The 22,352-nt window shown below is 37.5% G+C and overlaps 1 protein-coding gene across 1 annotated transcript in view; it reads left to right on the top strand.

The window, feature by feature from the left end:
• LOC117372064 (PDZ domain-containing RING finger protein 4-like) overlaps nucleotides 1-22,352 on the top strand; it is a 63,773-nt gene that overhangs the window by 34,480 nt on the left and 6,941 nt on the right. Inside the window, exons 2-4 of the mRNA XM_055222378.1 lie at nucleotides 3,862-4,115; nucleotides 9,177-9,279; nucleotides 19,187-19,285. Of these exons, the coding sequence (XP_055078353.1) occupies nucleotides 3,862-4,115; nucleotides 9,177-9,279; nucleotides 19,187-19,285 (456 nt within the window). The remainder of the gene's footprint in view (nucleotides 1-3,861; nucleotides 4,116-9,176; nucleotides 9,280-19,186; nucleotides 19,286-22,352) is intronic.

The following is a 22,352-nucleotide window of genomic DNA, read 5'->3' on the forward strand; positions in this document are numbered from 1 at the left end:
ATGTATTTATTTATATTTATTTTTATTTAAACAAAGGATCATGGAGTCAATTTTTATTCAAATTGTTATTCACTTGTTTGCAAATTGTAATTATCAGCTATTGACATGATCTATCAGCCAAATATCTGTCAGTAAAAGCATCTGGTTTTGAGCAGTTCAGATTTTGGAATAATAAGCCGATTTTTGTGGGTGTATTAAATTGTATTGTGTAAAAGTTTGCATTGTTGACATTCATAAACTTTTATATTACACATATGAATTTGTTATTAATAAATTAAATTGTAATTGATCCCTACATTATCACCCATCCCTTGTTAGACATTACTGTATATTTTTCTGTATGTGCACACCTATGCAAACAGCTCCCTGATGCCGGCAAATAGACATTTTAGCTTCCTTTTTTCACGTAAATTGCTAGCTGTTCTCTCTACTATTTCAATGTATTTTCCCAAGCCCCCTCTTTTGAATATAAATCCTCCTCTTACTTTGAGATTGCTATTTGAACTTGTCAGCAGTCTAAGCAGTATGCTCTCTATCAAAACACATTTAAACACAATAGTGAGTATAATTACCTAGAGCCGTAGCTCCTTCTTTTTCCTCTCGTCGTTATCTAAATCATTATCTCAGATTCTGAGCGTTTGGACCAAAGCATGTTCTCTGAGGGATTCCACAGTCAGGCCTTTCTTATTCCAAAGAAATTACTGGCGCTAAACGAAGCAATGATTTTCGCTGTATGTGCCAGCTGAATAGTGAGGAGGGTTTCCAATCTGGGAGGAGAAGCCAGTTCATTTTGTGAAGATGAGGATGAAGATGGACCCAACAGAGGTTACGCTTTGATCTGGCACTCGGATAATGTCACTTCAAAGCAGGTTTGGGTCTGTGTCCAGAATTTGTAATATATTCTCAGTTCTTCTTGGGAACAAATTCAAGACAACATTTTAGTCTTGCACTTTATTGCATTCTGTTGTTGTTGATGCTCAAAATGAAATACAAATGAACCTGGAAATGTTTTGCTGGTAGTGGTTGGTGTGTTAGATGTGGGATTTTTTTTGTAATTTTTTCCTCTTAAAATTAACAATATAATACTCAAAAATATTGGATGCCACTTGATGACATCTTTTCATGAGAGCCCTGGAATTTATTTTGAGAACGTCAACGGTTTCAGAGCTGATTAAGCAGGTTTATTTGTTTTTTGTTTGTTAATCTTAAATTCAATTATAATCATGTTTTACGCTTCTTTCAGTGCAACATGATCACCAAAATAATAAAATAAGTTACATTTGGTGAAAATAATTTGTAATTAGAATATGTGGTCCAAATCTCTGGTTAAAAAGTCTAACTGCTGGGTGACATGAGTGCGCAGGCGTAGGATGTAGATGTGCTAAACAAGTGCTCTCCACCACAAGCTTGAAAAATCTGGAAATACACTGTTAATGGGCTGATATTTTGTTTGTACACATCTCTCACTCTTTGCGCAGTACTTTTCTGGAAAATTCTGCCGAAGAATAACCCCGTGGGCAAGACAAGAACCATAGAAGGATATGTTAGCAATGCTAATTCTAGCCAATGCTGGCAGCACAGTGAATGTTAAGTGAACCTTCTCCTAGACCAAAGGCTAGCCGTAAGTAGAACAAGACATATGCTATATGCAAGGAAATGTGCAAGATGTCTATGTCCATTTCTATGTCCATTTTGGGGAAAATTGATGAACGTTTTGATGCATTTGATGAAAAATTTGAGTCTGTCCTCTCTGTGCAGATTGACCTGAAAAAAGTTTGTGGGCAGTCAAGAGTGGACCACAGATGCCCTTGACTTGTGCATGACAGCACTATAAAACAAGTGTGAGGCTTTAACTAAGCATGCTAATCAGCCTCAAACAAAACTTCTGGATATGGAGGCCTGCTCTCACAGGCACAATATCAAGATTGTCGGCATTCCAGAAGAGGCAGATGGAGGTAACCCAACTGATTTTGTCTTCAGACTCATCCCAGAACTGGTGGGAAAAGAGCACTTTCCCCTTCCAGTGAAAGTTGATCGCGTTCACCGCACTGCACCGCAACCCCAGGTAGTGCAGGTGCTAAGGAGAAAAAGTGATCTTACGGCACAGCAGGATACAACAAGGATGGGAGTACTACAGAAACAAAGTCCTGATTTTTCCCTGACTACACCAACGAAGTGATGAGCCAACGTCGTGCCTTATGAGATGTGATGCAGACCCTTTGAGTGCAGACGATTGGGCACACACTGCGCCATCCAGCAAGGCTCTGTGTATACTGACACGATGGGCAAGCATGGGCAATCTTCACTGAACTGAAGGAGGCAGCCTGGTCCTTGATGTAAAGCACCCGGCAGGGAGTAAGATATGTTCTATAGCGGTTTTATTCTGACTGCAATGATGTCTCTATAACACACATACAAGGTGAGGGTGTTCATTTCAGTTAATGTTGCCACACTAAAGACTGCCTTTGAACTCACAAATATGATGATTCAAACAATCGTATAGTTTCTTATGTTACAAATTGGGCAGTCCTGTTGGCGCCAAGCTTTCCAAGCCATAGGTTCTTAGTGTTATGCAATTCACTATATCTTGTGGTGGAGAGTTGCAAATGTATCTAATTATTTATTTTTGGCCCACAGCTACTGTTTGGATGAATAGGAGATTCTATGCGTCAGTTTTTTGTTTTTTTCCAAGTTTTGTGGCTCGGGTGCTCTTTTTCACTGTTACCCTGTTGCCAGCCTTGAATATTTATTTTATATTTGCTCAATTCTACTATTTTTTCCCCTTTTCATCCTGCAGAGATTTATAGTATATAGTATATAGTATATAGTATATAGACATGGAATCTCTATCAGCAAGAGACTCGTACCAGAGTCACAATGCAACATAGATTAAAGTGCAGCAGGGTTTCACAGATATATTAATATTAATTATTCCATTCACATTTTATTGGTAGTTACAGGCCAGATGCTACATCCAATCAAAAATTGGCACATACTGTAAAGATAGAGATACTTGGAGTGTGGCGATATGGAGTTATCGGAATCTATAAGTATAAGTGTCTATATCAGTGTCTATCCAAGATTCACTCTTGCTCTATTAACACTAACAGCAGACATCAATTAATACAATTTAAAATTGTCCATCATCTAAATTACTCTAAAGTTAGACTACAAAGAATCTACTTCTCAACTTCCCCCATTTGTGACAGATATAAAATGTCAGAGTTTGCTGATCCATGCTTTTTGATCCTGCTCTTCATTGACTGGTCCAAAATATTTGACTGTACTCAAAAATCCCCTTTCACCCACACCAGGACTTGCCATCTTTGCCTGTTTACAGACAACTATTCCTGCAAAAATGCAGCAACCATTGGAACTGGGGATGATGATTACAAAGAGGCTGATTTTGAGAGAGTGCAACTCCTGCTCCTCTTTCTTTCAAAGGTGTCTGTATGCTGTCATTGATACAAATGGAAAAGCTTAGAGATTTGCAGACCTGTTTTATGAACACTTTTTCAAATATTTGGAACCCACTTGTTGCTCATCTTGAGGAAACAATTTTGATTGTACCTGTCCCTCAGTGAATTTCTTACCTGGAAATACACTGTCTGGCCAAAAAAAAAAATACCACCAAATAAAAGGTCACACACTGTAATATTTCATTGGACCACCTTTAGCTTTGATTACGGCATGCATTTGCTGTGGCATTGTTTCAATAAGCTTCTGCAATGTCATAAGATTTAGAAATTAATTGCTGAATTGTTTTTTAATTTTCTCATCAATATGGTGGATGCATAGATGTTAAGTTCCACAGTGCCCTCCAGTGCCCTCCTTCATGTGATTATTTCCTTCTGATTGCAGGTGAATGGGAAGGAGCTGTCCAAGTGCAGCCATGACGAGGCGGTGGCGTCCTTCTGCAGCGCTCGGGAGCCTGTTGTGGTGCAGGTCATCCGCAGGACGGCGAGCGGCCGCCCTCACGGCTCACCTCAGGAGATCCATGTGGTGGACGTGTGCACACAGACCGACATCACCTTTGAACACATCATGGCTCTGGCCAAGCTCCGCCCCACCACGCCCCCAGTGCCTGACGTCTGCCCTTTCCTGCTCTCAGACAGGTACTAAAGACACAACACAGAGCTTTATAGTGGAGTATCACTACCCTCATAATAGTAACTTTGGCAAAAGGACAAACAAGGCAAATCCTTCTTGTTTTCAAATGGAGACTTTGGCTGCCACTGGAAGAGAAAGATGCGTGTAGTGTCGCAATCATTTCCAGAAATTGTTGTTGAAGAGCAATGCACAGTTTGAATAATTGACAGAAAAATGCATCATAACTTGTAACTTTCTTACCACATAACCATGATGTAAAGATATGTGCCACTGTCTTCTACTTTGCAATAGTTATAGTATCTAGAGTTATGCTTGATCACATTTGAGCAGTAAAAATCTTTGAACTAGAATAATCAGGTAACCCCAATGATTAGACCTGATTTTTGTTGTGTCTTTACATGAAACAAAGGAAATTATCATCAAAAACGCCTGGGAACAGTATCAGTTAATCAATTGATTTAACTGTTGTATTTGGAAAACAAAGTACAATGAATTTTAAAATAACTTTTTCGATCTTTATCATTTTCTCTTTCATTTCTGTCCTCACCACATCATTTGACCCTTTTTGTATGATCATTTTCTTGTGAAAACCTGTCCAGTTGTGAACAGTCAGGAAGAAGTCAGATTACTCATATCAGATGTAACCATTTCAGAAATCATATAACTCAAGAAATCAGATTAGATTTCCGCCGTGCATGTAAACCTCGCCAGTGTATGTATATACCATTCAAGTGTTGATATAGATAAAATATAGTTACCGAAATATACATTAATGGACAGCATGAGTAGAAACAGTGTACCTGGTTAAATCCTATATTAACTAAGTAAATGGATTGAATGAAACTAAATCACATTTGTATTATAAGGTTAATCTGTGTAAATGACTAATTGCATAAATCATGCAGAAATAATCCTCACAAATAATATTATTTTGATAAATGAGCCCTTTACCGTTCTTCATCCTCTGCTCTCCTCATCATTGGCAGATAGAGGACACACTGAAAGCTGCTAATTAATAAGAAGGCAGTGTGCTTCAGAGTGTTTCAATCATTTTGTTTACTGTAAATTAAGATCACTTGCTGACACTGATAAACAGCTAAATGGCAGAATAAATTGACCAGATATACACTGTGTTCCAAATGATTATGGAAATTATATTTTTCTCCGATTTTGCCAAATATTCAGTATAAATGACAGTCATCATAATTTTCCAAATCATCAACCTTTAGAGTACAATCTGAATGTTATTGAACAAACCTCCCAATGGTAACAATATTTTTTCAAAAATAAAAACTTAAATGCACTGTTCCAATTTATTAAGCACAACAGAGTTTCAAACCATGTTATTGTTGTAAAGAACTTAAAATGTCATTTGTTTATTTTTCAATTAGAAGTATTTGCATATTACTGAAATCAAAAGCTATTTCAGTGAAAACATTGTAACATGTCAAGTTACATTTTAACATAGAACCTTATTTGATAGGAGCTTCACAATTCTTGCATCCATTGAACTTGTGAGTTTGTGGAGAGTTTCTGCTTGAATTTCTTTGCAGGATGTCAGAATAGGCTCCTAGAGCTGCTATTTGGATGTATAGTGTCTCCCGCCCTCATAGATCTTTCACTTGAGGATGATACAAAGGTTCTCAATGGGGTTGAGGTCAGAGGAGGATGAGGGCCACACCATGAGTTTCTCTTCTTTTATGCCAATAGCAGCCAATGATGCAGAGGTATTCCTTGCAGCATGAGGGCCCTCTGGAGCTGTTTCTGTTTGTGAGCATTGGTTAAGTATGGCCGAATAAAAAGTTTACGCATAAATACAAGCCTCTGGAGGATCCTACACCTTGACGCGGGACTCCAGAATCAGCAGCAGCTTCAAATACCTGTTTGATGCTTTGTAATGGTATTTTAGCAGCTGCTCTCTTAATTCGATGTATTTGTCTGGCAGAAACCTTCCTCATAGTGCCTTCATCTGCACGAATGCATGGGTGCTCTGAATCAGTTACAAATCTTTTAATAGTACGATGATCACGCTTAAGTTTTCATGAAATAGCTAAGGTTTTCATACCTTGTCCAAGGTATTCAACAATTTCACGCTACGGAAGTAGAGAGATCCTTTTTCTTTCCCATATTGCTTGAAAATGGTGGTCTGCTTAATAATGTGGAACGTCCTTCTTCAGTAGTTTTTCCTTTAATTGGATTTAACTGGCAAACTAATTGTTACAGGTGTCTGAGATTGATTTCACTGACCCAAAGAGCCCTGAGACACAATACCATCTAGTTTCACTAGAAAACAACAGATGTTACCTTTATAACACTTAAACACAATTTGCTTAAATATTTGAAACGCAGTGTAAAATACTCCAAATTCTAAAGAAATTAAATGGTTGTCTTGAAAATACAAAAAGGATTTAATGTTGAACTGGTACGGTTGGCTCTGAGCTGCCTTGGAGCGGCTGTTTGGTCTGGGTCCCTTTAGCAGAGTTGCGTTTCCATGCCCTGAGCCAGACTCCGGGCCAGGTCCAGGGCTCTGCTACATGAGACACTGATGTCACCCAAATATAACTCATGTTTTCATAATAAATAAAATCTAAATCATATCTGAATTATACTCATAATTGTATGGCCAAAATTGGTGATTCACACAAAGACGTTTAGTAATTCCAAGTTTGTGGCACTGTGAGATGAAGCTAGAGTGAGCGTAAAGACAAAGTTCGTTTATTGTCAGCTTTTTCTGCATTTATTTCATTTCTCTCTGCCATATTTGAGTGTCTCTATTTCCAATCTTTATACACATGTGGTGTGCATCCATAAACAGGACACAGCTGTTGCATTCGTGCTAACTTCATTTTGTGGAGGATGCTGGCTTAACGTTTAAGTTGCCATAACTGGAAATACAGTGGTTTATCAGATCAAAAGATCAAGTCAACGTTTGGTGAGAAATTATATTTTATGTTTATACCTTATACCTTATGTTTATTCTCCAGGAGTAGAAAGTAACTCATTACAAATACTCACTCGTGTTAATGTAATGAGTAGTTTTTGGGGGGGTTTTTTTGTGTGTTTTTTTTTTGTGTAATTGTATTTTACTCAAGTACAGGTACATGTTTAAAAATCTAATAAAGTTTTAGCCCTGTAATTGTAATTAGCTACATTTAAAATCACCAGTCATATTTTTCATGCAAACTTTATACTTTTACCTAAGTACAAATTTGGCAGCAGTAATTGAGTGCATTTTTAGCAATGTACTGGTATCTTAACTTCAGATTTTCCGTATCACTGCCCTTCTTTCACTCCTTCATTTCACGTCACTTTCGTCCCAGGCCTAAAGTCCATAGTTGCAGGAGTAACCTTATTTATGTGTAACTTTCAACTGAGACAAGTAAAGACAAATTAATAAATGATACATGCTACAAACAGAATCGACAGCAAAATAGTTTTTCAACAGCACTGCATCTTCAAAGTTACTTCAAAGCCTACACCATCTACTCTCATTATCATATTGTAAAATTATTCCTTGGTGCTTTAGCTCAAAGAGATATTTTTACATTTTTCTTTAGGGGTTTTCCAGGAAAGATGGCTTATATTCCCTTTCCAACGTTTTGGTTTCTGTTGCTTTCATCTCAAAGGAGAACTAAAATGTGTGCGAGAAAAAGTTTAGGAAAGAAATATCTAGGCTTCCTCCCCAGGGTGCAAGGCAGTAGAACATTGCTAGAGTTTTATTACAGGAAGAAGAAAAGTGATTCAATACAATTAAATCTAAATATGACAAACATCTAAAATACGTTTATATAGTCTCTGTTTTTGTGTGTTTTAGGGACTTGTTTGAGCATTTATAGAGCAATATCAGTCAATTTCCCATCTGCTTTTTTCATTGGTGCAAATGCCATTTCGAATATGTGTTATTGTCAAAAGATATGCAATCTAATCTAACTATCCCCCGCGGGTCTTCATCCAGTAAATGAAGTTACATTGCATATTTTTTTCCCAGTCGCACAAGCTTTACAAGGTGATTATATGGAATGGGCTAATAAACAAGACTACACATTGGCCACTATAACCAGTTACTGCAGCCTCAGGCCTCTGCTCACTTGTAATCAATGCGATCCATAAAACTCCCATATTATTTAATTCTCTTTGTCTGACAACAGGTGCATTTCAATAAACAACATTAGAGAGATGTAAAATGATGCTTAATGGTGTTCAAAATGGAAGTGAGGATCGCAATTGTAAGGAGCTGTAAGAAAATATTGGAACATTTTATCGAGTTTTGTTTGCGCCGACAACAAACGCTTTATTCTCAAAGGCAATTATAAACCCCTTTTATTCTCCTTTGTTCTGGATTATATTATGCAGAGCTTAAATGTGCACTATGTAATCTTTACTGATATATGGTCAATACGTATTTACCTCCATGGAAATTTATTGTTTTGCTAGAATGTTGCACAGTATGGTTTTAAATGTATTTAAGTTTTATCCCAGTGGAATCAAGCAGGGGACATTACAAGGCCAAGTTAAAGGTCAGATTTATGAACAGGCAACCCTAACCCTCTTTTTCACAGTAACGTTGTGTGTGGCGTTTTGATTTAGCGGTTACTCTTAACACATTCTGTATATATCTTTGAGTGGGAAAATGCCAAATAAAAGCTTCTTTAATAATTTAAAATGTCAAACTTTTTGCTATTTTAGTATTTTTGTTGATCTTTGAAGACGTTTCACAAAACCCTTTGCGAAATCTTAACAATTCCAACAGAGAGCAGAAGTTTATTGTCATCTTCTTGTGTGTGGGAAGCGAGCTGCTCATTTTGTCACGCTGCTATTTCCTTTTGTTATGAGTGCCGCACATTTGACAAACACTGTACAATGTGGGGGTTCAGGCTGTCAAGTACATGAAGTAAATAATATGCCGTTATTAACAGGGGCTGTACTTTTACCACACGCACTCGAGCAGAAGTGAAAGCCCTTGACAAATCCTTTATTCTACCCAGCCAAGACAAAGGCAAGCACACTGAAGGATTTAAAAGAAGCTGTGATGTTAACGCCTCTTCTGTCTCTTACTCCTCTGACAGCTGCCACTCTCTGCACACGATGGACCAGGAGTACTACGACGGGACGGCCTACCTCTCCCCGGGAGCAGCAGACGCAGAGAGACCAGAGGATTTTGAGTATGAGGTATGGGTAACTGTGGATTCATTTGAAAATCCTATATTACGCAAAACTGCCTTTTGTGAACTTTAAGCCTTAAAAACATACCAGGAGTAGTTTTTTGTTTCATTCACACATTTCAGTAACCCTTTTTATTATTCTTTCTACATCTCTAAAGCTCAGTATGTTCCACCTTATGATGTCATGTAGTGGTAGTTTTCAAGTTAACAGCTACCTTTTCTCTTTTGTTCAGTAGAGATTGGGAATTCCAGGGCAGAAATTAACAAAATGATTCTCGCAAAGGTGTATGGAGTTTAAAAACACAGTGGAGTACTTCCTGAGAGAATAATTATGTGTAGACTTTGTGTGTTAAAAGTGTGAATGAAACAAAACAAAACTGACTTTGAAAACTGGCATAGATAATAGAAATAAATATATGATAATTATTATGACAATGTTTTTGCAAATTAAGCTTTTTGTTTGAAATTGTAGGTTGAGTTTTCTGTTGGAAGATAGCCAAACCAATCATTTGAACTGTTGTGTGGCTCAATAGCGCATATTCAGGGTAATTAGTTTGCCTCATTGTAATGCATGTAGTCCAGTTTTCAGTGGTTTCCAAAATGTTTATCAGGAAATAATGATTTTTCTTCGGATGGTTTGAGTTTCTATTCTTGAGATGTAGAAGCCCTGTACCATTTTCAGATTGTGAAAAACTTTATTTTATTTTAAATTGCAGTGGCTGAAACAAAAAACTAAATATATTCTTAACATCTTGATCCCTCTAAATTTGAGCACATTTTATTACTAACTTTCATTACCCATAGCCTGCTAACACACAGCACTATTTTTGGGTTTGCTATTGATAAAATATGCATCCACAATACTGTACTGTGTCGCAAACCTTATCCTACTCAATCACATGAAAAAAATGGGTGGCCACAGGTCCCTTTATCTGATTGGACTGCTAATCCTGTGTTTTTTGGATGAATATTTTCACCAACAGAGCTTCTGTCATCACTAATTTAAGGCAAAGTATTCAGAAAACTGTATGTGCCTCATCACTTAGCCTCATTGGCTACCTCCATCTGGTAGCTGTGATTGTTAATGGTATACCTGGTAATACAAGCACCACACGCTGGAATCAAAATGTCTCTTCTCCAAATAATTTCCTACTTCCTCTCCAGCTTCCTTCCATATTTAATGATGCCTAACATTTAGCAGCAGCACAAACTGTAATTGACTCCCCCGGCTCATCTCTAGGGGACAGTTGTGACAGATGATCGGCCACACTGTAGACAGCTTGACAACTTTCGCCGTAATAATCATAACACCATCATGTTTTTCTCTGTTTTTTTTATGAGATAGACAACCGCACTTTTACATGGAGTTTGAGAACTGATTCAACAACTGTGGAAAAAGATAAAGTTGCCGTGTAGAGAGGTGAGGATCAGGTGCTGTAACACGTTTCAGGTACAGAGACTGAACAGGGAAAGGTGTGACTGCAGCTCGGTAGTGTTGCTTGTTGTTATCTGACACATTCACAGCTAGGTAGACGTATAGGTCCACCTGTGATAGAAAATATCAACATTATTATGGTCTGGAGACAAAGTTGAATGCAACTTTGTTTTGACTGGGGGAGACGGGAGATATCTACAGATCTCTGGATGTCTGAGGCAGGCGGAGTTTATTTATTGAGTGTGGGACCTGGGAAAGATGAAAACTCAACCTTTCGTAGCTGTACCAGAATCCCCAATCTCGTCTGATATTGGAAGCTAAACAGGATTATGCATACCTGGATCAACATATTAAGAATTGCATTAACACGATGCCTTTGTGAGACGAGTTGACAGAGAAAACTGTTGTATTATAGGTTTGTCTTTAGCGATATGTAGCCTAACTGTGCTGTATGTGTAATCCCTCAGTCATCCAGGTATGGTCTATAGTAAAAGAAAAATTCAAATCTGTCAACTGGACAAAAAGTGGTAGGAGTGAAGACATTTTGCTGCTCATCCAATCCGCTTTTTCAGTTTTGCTACTATAATAGCAAAGAAATGTCAACATTAATAGGACTGGTGGCATCCATGGCGCAACTATAAGTGATGGGAAATTCCAACAATACTGTATTCATATATTATTGAAGATGCATGAGCTGAGCATCAATCTTTTACCACCTCACTGCTTTTGCTAACTTTACACAGTACTGTATATTGAACTTCATGCCAGTTTGCAAAACAATTTTAGCTAATTTTCTTTTCTTAGATTTGCTCTCAGTAATTCCCCCCGCTGCGAAAAGCTGTTTCCTAAAGAGATTTGCACAGCCCCAGTGTCAAATCTGAGCAAATATAATATATGGAAGCTATTAACAAATCCTATTATGCTTTGTAACCGCCACCATCTTTTATTTCATGCTCTGTGAGTTAGACTGTGGACTAATGCAACCCCACTTACTGTATGTCAACTGAGAGCGCTGCCAGGGGAGAGAATGCAGCCTCTTACAAGCTGCTTTTAACCTGGAGAATGGAGGGGATACATTTTTCTGCGTTACCTATTGTTGGACAAAACAACTCTCTGAGCTGGAGGAGCCACTACAATCTCATTCACTCCTAATGGTAGAAACATTTTCACTCCCAAAAGTACATCAAGGTATGTCGACATAATTTACATACATTTTTATTATTTCTCTCTGACAAAGTAAAACATTTTTGCTGGCTTGTATTGTTGGATTTCAGACAGCACAACATTCTATAGACTGATAATGTTTAATACAGTTCGGAGCATCTTAAGTTTATACGGTTAAAATGCTGATTTTTGTTGTTATACGGCAAGGTCTTTGGTCTAATCAGTAATATACGTGATCAGGTTCAACAATTGTAAATTTACATTTTAGGTATTTCATTACAGTATGTTATCAATAGGGAAAACTGGCTCTTGACCCCCATCTGGGAGTACGGCATCACAATGTAGAGTCTGAAAACCACCAATTATTTATTGCAAAGTGCCGCAAGTGAAAGAATGTGAAACTAAATGATGAAACTGACTGTACCCATAATCCATTTTAAGTAGGAATAAGTCGAGGTTGAATTAATTAGTTTGGCTCCCCGATCAATTTCTTACAAAGTTTTAAACATTTAGCACCATATAATTAGCTCATTAATCCACACTAATCTGCAAGTGTTATATTAGTTTGATACATTTCCAGAACTTTTACCATAAAGTCTAAACAAGGACAACAAAACTGAGAAAGATCCGGTTAACAGTACAGAGGCAGTGGATCATGGACATTTGCTTTTGCATCTTTAAAAGTTTAGGCTCTTTTCACACTTGAGAGGTTTGTAATTAAAGCTTCCCGCTTCAGCGTGAGACGCGTTTACAGCTATTAGAATGAGTCATAACACTGTGGTCAGGGCTACAGGGACTGAGCAGGAGCAGCTTGTGGATTGACTATATTAAACTTACATTAGAAAGGTACAAGTGCAATGCAAGTATGTATTTTGTTTTTTGTTTTTTTCTGTCCTCGTACTGTTTAGGGTCTTAGACTTTGTAGAGGGAATAAACTGTGAACATTAGCGGTACAAGAAAACATGTTGATTCCACTTTGCCATAGGATTTGAACCACTGGCTGAAAACATCTTGCGTTAACAACTCTGCCACTCCGCAGTTCAATCCCTTAATGGAACCAATATTTTCCAAATGAATACAGCATACTCTTAAAATTAGGGCAGGGCGATATGGCAATAAAAATGTAATTGTGATCTGACTCCTGTGACAATCTGATATTTTGGTATGGTTGTCTTTAGTGTTAACTTGATTTTGATGCTAAGGAGTAGGCTGGATACTCATTACTGATTCCGATACCGCAATTTACAATTTTCAGGTAGGCTCCATAGTGGTCCATGGGCGTATAGTAGTCTGTGTGGTCTTATACTTGTTCTGAAGCTAAAGCTATTCAGGAAAGGTTCTATCCTGTGAATGTGACTTTTTTTTAGTATTGATACCTGCTCAAATGAGTAGTTTCGTTACTATAATTTTAGCATCAATTAGTATCTGCTTTTTGATACTTTTGACACCCCTAATTGTCATACTGTGATTCACAATTTTTCTGTTTAATGCATCTGTCTGCTTAAACCCAAGCTCCTTCTTTTGCTCAGCCCCTGTAAGTCTCTGAGTGAGTGGCAGGTAGATTTTATCAATTACAGTGAAGAGTGAGCTTTTCCGAAAACTCAGACACTTCTTTTTTTTTTTTTTTTGTCCATCTCTACGTGAAGTACAAATATTCTACATTTTGTTGGTGCCACATTCCATATAGTCAGACAAGTAACTACTGCAATTTGTAGTGGTGCCGTGCTACTCTCTTTACCAGCATAATGGTCCACAGCCAGTGCATTTGCAGCTTTTTCACTTAATCAAAGGCTTGATTATTATGGCAGCATCTACAGTAGTGTGCCTTAATGGTGAGAGGCCATTTTCCCCTAAACACTCTATGGCGGTCATTAATTCACTCTCAGCCCTCAGTCACCACACTCCAGTCTCTGCTCTTTCGGCACAAGGCTTTGAAAGCTTCACACACATTCCCTAGCCAGACCAAGATGGGTAATGGATTTCAGACAGTCTTTTTACTGTGGAGTGTGAGTGGGTGTTTTAGTATCAAAAGAAAGTAAAAAGAACATCTGGTGGGAAAAAGTTGTGTGCACGTTGGCAAAACACACAAAATGGTTTTCATCCAACATGCCGTAATGGTTGCAATCCATTTTCTCTGATCATTTAGCCACAGGTCTGCAGCACCATCCAGGCATTAATTAGTCAGAAATAACTCCAGGCTTGTTTTCGTCTCATAGGGATAGATATGGAAGCTACTCACACCTTATAATTCATCAATGTGGTTATTTTTAGATGATGTCTTGAAGATGTTTCCCACAGTTAACATCAAAACAACTTAACATGCGAGGAGCAGTTTCTGTGTTACGGCGGTTACGTCCTTGGCTGCTTTGTTGCATCATTAAACCAGAGACGTGCCACAAAAACAATACCTACAAAAGCCCTGAAAACTCATTAGTTGATCTGGCATAATGTCAGAAATAACCTGAAAAGTAATTAACAAGTGTTTGTCAGCTGCCAAAACTAGTTTGTAGAAAGTATAGTAATAGTAGTGATTTTGTGTCGAGCTGTTGCATTTGACACTACTTTTCAGAATAAAAATTTGCCCCAAGATTTTAATTAAAAACTATTTGCAACAATAGACACATTTTAGACAGATGAGGAAGATAATGGTTACTGGACCTTTGGCTATTGCTTGATTGCTGTACATAAAAGCTTCAATGCATGTTTAGACTTTGAATCCTTTGAACCCTGAGATTATTTTAATTTACATTATTATACACAGAGTTGGTCTTTGTAAGTTTGGTTTACTTTTGTCCATGTAAAAAAAATATTGTAAATGTATAGACGAATCCGAAGCCTGAACACACACGTTTTATAGAAGTATAAATATAAAGTATTTAGGCATATGCATTGTACTTGTTAAGGCTTTGTGATTTGGTGATATGGTTGCCTGGCAAATCCAGAATGTTATCATGTCATCACTGTTGCATCTTGAGCCAGAACCAAACATAATCCTGCATATTTTTCAGTGACTCGTGAAACAAAAAAGCTCATTGGTCACCCATTGTTTTGAAATAAAATGACATTTCTCTCAACTCAGATTAACGGTTTAGTGCTTAGTATCACTGATAGGAAGAAGAAGAAGTGTGCATTCTGATCCTAGGCAAGTGATGTGCTGACCCCTCCTTTTGGTCGACCTCCCTGAGACAGAGTATGAACTTTCAGAACAAGCAGATTACTTAACCATTTAAAATACAACGTAGAGATGCTAAGTGTACATGAATCTTTAAAAAATAGTGATTTATTTTTTGGCATATTTACCACCCATGTCCCACCTATTTTTAGGATGTGAATATGTAAACACATTGACAAAGCATTCAACAATTTGTTCAACACATCTTTTTATTGTGAAACGGTACTGGCTGTGACAGAAGATGACAACTCAAAGCTCTGGTGATGTTTTTGCAGTTTTAGACGCACTATTCTCTCCAGTACAGTGCATTTACTACTAGCTGTGTATGGAAGTGTGTGCAGCCCTTAGCCCCCCACGCACACAACTCCTTAGTGATCAGCCAAAGTGAGAGAAAAAAAAAACAGCAGAACAGAGAGAGTTGTGCCTGAACAATTAGGATGTTGTAAACATCTTACAACATGTAGCCAGTGGTGGCAGGTGTTGGCTAAGAAAAGGTTTTTCAAAGCCATGACGTGGTGTGTGTGAAAAATACTGTAGGGATGTAATGATTGGTGATGTGACCTTCATGAACGAGTTGGCTCTTTTGAATGGTTCCTTGGTGTGAATGGTTGAATCCAGATAACATTTTTTTAAAGAGCCAAATATTTTTCTTTAAAATTTGTATGCATTTTATACTGATTAACATTGAACCGACAGAAGAATCAGCACAGAAGCAATGCAGGCAACACGAGTAAGAGCTTTGTGCACAAAAAAAAACATATTTGGCATCATATTAATAGTTTACGATAACATAAAAATTATTATCGCACTGTTTTATTTAGACTGCATGATTTCAAAGGGTAAACACACGCCGTTTACTCTCAGTTTGAACCATTTTAAACAGATCTGAGACTTGGTCGATTCTCTCTGTGATTTGCTGTAGCTTGTAGTTATACGAGTTCTCACATCGGCTTCTGTCATATAAATAAATAGTAAAAGAGCCAGTCTTTTGAAGAGCTCTTTGAAATGAACAGATCTAAAAAATTCAGAATCCGTAAAAGAGACGAAAGTCACATCACTAATAATGATATCTGAATCTATTTATTGTGATATTTTGGAGAGGTTAACAGAATTGTGAATATAGTTATTTCTTCATGTAGTCTGCACTGAAATGGAACAAAGAATCATGGTCTACACTACCAGTCAAAAGTTTGGACACATTATCTCATTCAATGTTTTTTCCTTTGTGTATCTATGTTGTATTTGTATTGTAGATACTCACATACTGAAGACATCAAATATATTGTAGGGTTCTAGTGTAAGGAAACATGCCAAATTTCTTCTGGTTGTTTATTTTCTGCACACAAGGGCTTCTGTAGGCCGTAACCCGCACCAAAACAACGGCAAAACAACAGCTGTCTCAATTCACTAGAGCCAGTCTCCAACACAGACCAGTAACTCAGGTATAGAAGCTTCACATCAACTTGTCGGCATCGCAACCGAGTGCCACATACAAAAGCAGTTACATTAACAACAAAATGTATCAACTCTGAACTAAACACAAAATATGAGATCATTACAATATGAAGCAAGATATATCTTATTGTGTAGCAAAGAAAAAAAAATTAAATATATTTTATATTTTAGATTCAGATTTGTCCATCCTTTACTTTCTTAACACTACAAACTCTTGTCCTTCTCACAGTTAACTTCATGATGCGCCTTGTTCAGGTGCCAAGAGTGTGCAGAGCAGTGATCAAAGCAAAGGGTGGCTATACTGAAGAGTGTAGGCCTATATAAAACTACAAAACATGTAATTATTTTTGTTTACTACATTAATTACATGTTCATTCATACTTTTGATGCCTTCATTGAGAATCTGCTTTGTAAATAGTCATGAAAATAAAGAGAAACCCTTAAATGAAAAGGTGCGTCCAAATTTTAGACATTGCTGCAACAAAACTGTATTTTTATCTAAGCAAAACAGCTTGAAACTATGGCAATATGATATTTTGGTTGTGGTTACATCCCTATAGTGAAAAATGTACAGCGCACGCTTGTCATGGGACAGGACATGAGTTTTTGTGTTTCTATGGCGCTGCCCCATTGAGCCTGAGCCACTGCCGCCCAAACCGCCATGTCTTTCTGCCTGCTCCATCTCTCTCCACTCTGCTGTTTCTGGTCTAATGAAGATCTCTGGTGGAGAGGCCATTTCACACTTGAGTCACCCCCAATGCCCTTGATATGTTTGGGTGTAATGCTGATGTTTTTGGTGCTGGGGAGAGCCTAGACTGTGGGAAAATGAGAGTCCAAAGTGGTTCATCTTCATTAACTGTCGGCGAGCCGCGGCCGAGATTGGAAAATAGAGTTTTGGCTGCACTTTTCACCAGAACTTCAATTTTCTCCTGGATCCAATTGTGTTGACAAACCAATTTTTGAACTTGAAGAAAATTGGAAAAGAAAGTACACATTGGAAGCACAGCAGTGTAGTTTGTGTAATTAGAATCCATTTGTATGGAAGAATGTTTTTGGACTCTCAATGTAAAAGTCAAAACAAGAATCCAGACCTGACACTGGCCTCATTTCATTGTGAAAAATGCCCAAATGTAGATTGTATTTTGAATGTACTAAATTAACACGTGAGCATATGACACTTTTAAAGGAGTGGTAACCTGGACTCTTACTGTTTTAAAAAGGTACTATAATAATAATATACAACTAAAGCTGGGTTTCCAGTGCCTTAACCTGCGCAGGACACAAATAAGACTTTCTCAGTGTATATGACAGGCCATGTCTCATGTGAAAGCTCACTGAGCTGCAGAGGCTGCACTAGCACTGATCCATGACTGGAGGTGCTTGTTTTCTGGTAGGCAGGATTTAGGTCAGACGGAGGCATTTTAGATTGTAACCGGACTGGATTTCAGCACTGAAAAAGCTAGATCGGTGCTTTCCTAATTGAAGCTACCATCCTAAATGTGAAGCTCATTCTGACTTCTGATCGGATGATCATCATGGGAACCAAACACCAAATTATAACATAAATAATTTGGCCATCATGTCCAATGTTTTTGTAATTAAGAATAAATCAGCATTATAATTACCACTAAGTAATTTTATTCATGTCCATCTCATATTTGGGGACACAGTTAGGTCATGTTTATGGAATTTCAAATCAGAATCATCTTACATACAGTTCCTTATGTGTTCATGTATACCCAGATGACATTTATTTTATTTTTATTTGACAAATCCACTTTTTTTTCTTTTCTTTTTTTTTATGTCCTCTGAGCAATTTGTGGAAAACACAAATAAAGAGAATAAGAAATAAAAGTTAGCTTAGTCCTTAATCCCAATGGTACTTTTGGGTTTTGGCACAATTAATAATTTTTGCACTCTTTAAATATTCAATTCATTAAAAATAAATATACTTTTTGCTAACAGACTAAAAAAAAAAAACAACAAAAGAAAGGTGGATCAAACACGACCCAAGTCACTAAAACTCCACATAGCATTACATGGAAAATGAGGGGACAGAATACATTAAGTATGAAAGATTACTTGTTTGTTTATACCTGCAAAAATGACTCCCATCGACACTTAGGTACTAAACTATGTTGCACTGGGCTCACGGGAAACTCTATTACTGATCTGCGAGTCAATGTTTTTCTTCCTTGTACCTGAGGGAGGGACATGAATACCGAAGACACACCACATATCTGGCAGCATTAGCATAATTATACTTTATTTACAGCCTAATATCTTGTGACTTGGCACTAGGTTGAAAGAAAAAAACACTGGGAGAAGGTCCTCTGACATTTATCAAAGCTCTCTCCGATCAGACTGTGTGAGTTGAGAATGCCTTTCATGATCAAACAAAAGTATAAAAAAACAAAACAAAAAAACTGGCAATCCACACCCAATAAACGTCTCGAAAACAAGTTGGACTTTTCTGTTGGGTCTGTAGAATACGGCTATTTGATGTTCACTCCAACAGACCCGAGAGTTTGGCCAACCATTGTAATGAATAAAAACTTTGGCTTTCATGTGCAGATGAGTTTAACAATTTCTTTCTGTGTGGGATGATGTAATCCTCGCCAAATTTGTGGTGTTTTTTTTGTCTTTTCTTTCTTGAAGTATGACACAACTTCATCTTGATTTTCACAGGAGGTGGAGCTGTGTCGACTCACCAGCCAGGAGAAGTTGGGGCTGACGTTGTGCTACAGGACAGACGAGGAGGAAGATGTGGCTATATATGTCAGCGAGGTAACAAAACATGCTTGGAGACACACTTTTTCCTGTGTTTCTTCTTTATTTCCATGATCATTTACATTGTTCATTCTCACTGAAAGCATCACAATTATGAATGGACACATGGAATGTAGTAAACAAAAAGTTAAAATAAATAAATCAAACTTGTTTTAGATTTTAGACTTTTGCCACCCTTTGGTTTTATCTTTTGACAATTGTCTTTCCTTGACCCTGACAAGGCACACATGTTAAAGTTAAAACCACTTCAGGTAACTTCATCATACAGGTCATTGAGAGAAGGCCAAGGGTTTACAATGCTGTCAACAAAGCAAAGTGTAGCCTTGAGTATTTGAATATAATTTTTATTTTTTACTTTTTTCTTTGCTGCATGATTCCGTATATGTTGCAACATATATATGATGTCTTCTGTATGTATCTAAAATGTAGAAAGTTGTAAACATAAAGAAAAAAAACATTTGAACGGGAGTGTCCAAACGTGTGAGTGGTAGTGTGTATAGGGCCGCAACTCATGATTTTTGGCTAATTGTTTAATACAGCATTTATTTATCAATTGATTATTTGTTTAGAACACCAAAAGTATGTGAATGCAGTTGTTCCTCACTATAAGGCAGTTCACCTTTCGCAGCCTGGCTGTTTTTGCAGATTTTTAGTATGAATGCGTGTTGTGTTCTGCGTCCTGATAGGCTAAGGGACTGTAGACCATTGTCATTCAGTCTCCTCTGTGCCGTGTCTCCTGTACAGTACAGAATGGGTTCAGCCAAAGTTACATAAATGTTCGATCACTAACAGTGTGACTCTGAAGTGCTGTGTGTTTGTGTTTTCTCCCCGACAAAACCCACAATGTCAATGAAACGTTTTGCACCGACAAAGACGCCTACGAAGGTTTGAACTTTGAGAGTGTTTAAACAAGAGAGAAATGTGAGAAAATCTTAATGCCTGTCTGAGAAAAGTGTATAAAGTGTGTGGTGAGGGGGTGTACAGCCTTAAAACATACATAATAATTGTAAAAAATAAAGCTGACTACTTCGCGGATTTTGCTTATTGCGAGTTATTTTTAAAACGTAACCCCCGCGATACACGAGGGACCACTGTATTCAAATTTTACTCAGTTTGACCCAGGTATAGCAGATGTGAAGCTTAAGGACATACTTAAGGAGTAAATTTACAGGGAAAAAATGACATTTCCTCTGTCATCTTCATGTTTTTAAAATCTGTCAGAATCATGAAACCACATGGCAAAAAACTTATATTCAGATACAGCTGATCATTATGCAGAGAATTTACAACATTCATAAGTTTTGCACTTGAGAAACCTCTCCAGCACTCAATCTTTTCATCTTGGTCTACTTGAAAAAATTATCAGATATGTGTTCTTGTGCTGCATGCTGTATTTTCCTTCTATCTTTTGAAAGAGCACTGCTAGCTGTGTGCAAATGAAAATATCAAGGCTCATGGGAAAAGATGTATAGGCGTAACACTGTTTGAAGTTACAGAGCTGAACACTGCAAAAGGACAGCCACTGCCTCAAGACTGTAATGCCATCTTATTAGCACAATCTGGAAATGGTCATTAAAATATGCATCTACTGTAATAATGTAGTTACATATTTTAATGAATTTCTTATTTTAATTATAAGTTATGCTGCCTATAAGTAAAACTAATTTGTCTTTCATAAATTTCATAACTATCCAAGTCTGCTATATGTTATCATGGATTGTTTTCAAGTGCATTGTTGGCAGTTGTGTCATTCTCACTCAGCTCTATATGACTTAGTGGGCATTGGTAAGGCGAAATGCATCCAACTACCCAGGAACCTTCATCACACATAAGAGCTACTCAAATCAGACAGTTTTTTTCCCTTCCTCTCCAACAGCAGGTTGGCAGGGCACTACATCCTATAGCCTAAAGACTCCTACCCTCCCTCTATTTTCCTCACAGCGGTTTGAACCATTGAAAACGCCACTCCATTCTGTACAACTTTGTGCTAGATTTCGTTTGAAGTTGACTCGGATCCTGCAAGGTGTTTCCTTTGAGCGGAATACAAATTACTTCAGTGCGTGGCTCCTGGCAGCATCTTTAAATGTTGCCTTTCAAAAAAGACGGAGTATGCTGCATGCAGATGAGCGCGCTGAATGACACTATACACTGGGAGGAGTAAGGAGGAGGAACATGCTTGGATTCCATGGGAGGACACATCGTTTCAAGAGCAAAACAAAGTCACTTTAAGACGAGGTGTGCATTTGTCACCTCACTTATTCTCTTTTACTTGACCTCTGTGGTTGTCGGGGTGACTGGATTTGGGTGTTTCATGACTGACACTAGAAGCCCATAGAAAACAATTTATTCAGATAGTGATAGAAAATACACTTAACCCTAAAATTTACTTTAAGATGCCCTACGTATTGTTTCTTGTGTTGATTCCTGTTCCTTTTGTTGGCTTGGGCTTTACAGTTGAAACTAGAAGTTTGCATACACTATATAAAAGCCACTTTGTAACCAAACAGGTTAAAGGATAACAAAGTCTGTGTTTTGGAGTGGCCATCACAAAGGTCTGATCTCAATCTTATTGAAAATCTATGGGCAGATCTGAAAATGCATGTGCAAGTAAGGTGCCCTACAAACTTAGCTCAGTTACACCAGTTCTGTCAGGAGGAATGGTCCAAAATTCCTGCCAGCTGTTGTGAGAAGCTTGTGGAAGGATATTCAAAATGTTTGACCCAAGTCATACAGTTCAAAGGCACCAAATAAACTTCTGACTTTGAAGAAAGTAAAGAAAAATTGTTCTGGTTTTTAGCAAACATAAATAATTTTGTTCATCCTAACTGACCTAAAACAGGAAAAGTTTAGTCTGATTTCATGTCAGAAAAAAAGTGTATGTGTCTTTTTGTATAGTGTATGTAAAATAAGTTTATCACCTCCACTAAATGTCACGTCAGTAATTTATTTTACATGTCTGGGCCTGTTGCTGTTGGTTAGTTGGTTGTCTCTAGTGCATATGATGAGTTTTCAAATTATTTTCTAATTATTTCTTGGTTTGGTGAGACAGTACCTCAGTAGTTTT

This window comes from Periophthalmus magnuspinnatus, chromosome 6 (assembly GCF_009829125.3).
Source record: "Periophthalmus magnuspinnatus isolate fPerMag1 chromosome 6, fPerMag1.2.pri, whole genome shotgun sequence".
NCBI classification, from domain to species: domain Eukaryota; kingdom Metazoa; phylum Chordata; class Actinopteri; order Gobiiformes; family Gobiidae; genus Periophthalmus; species Periophthalmus magnuspinnatus.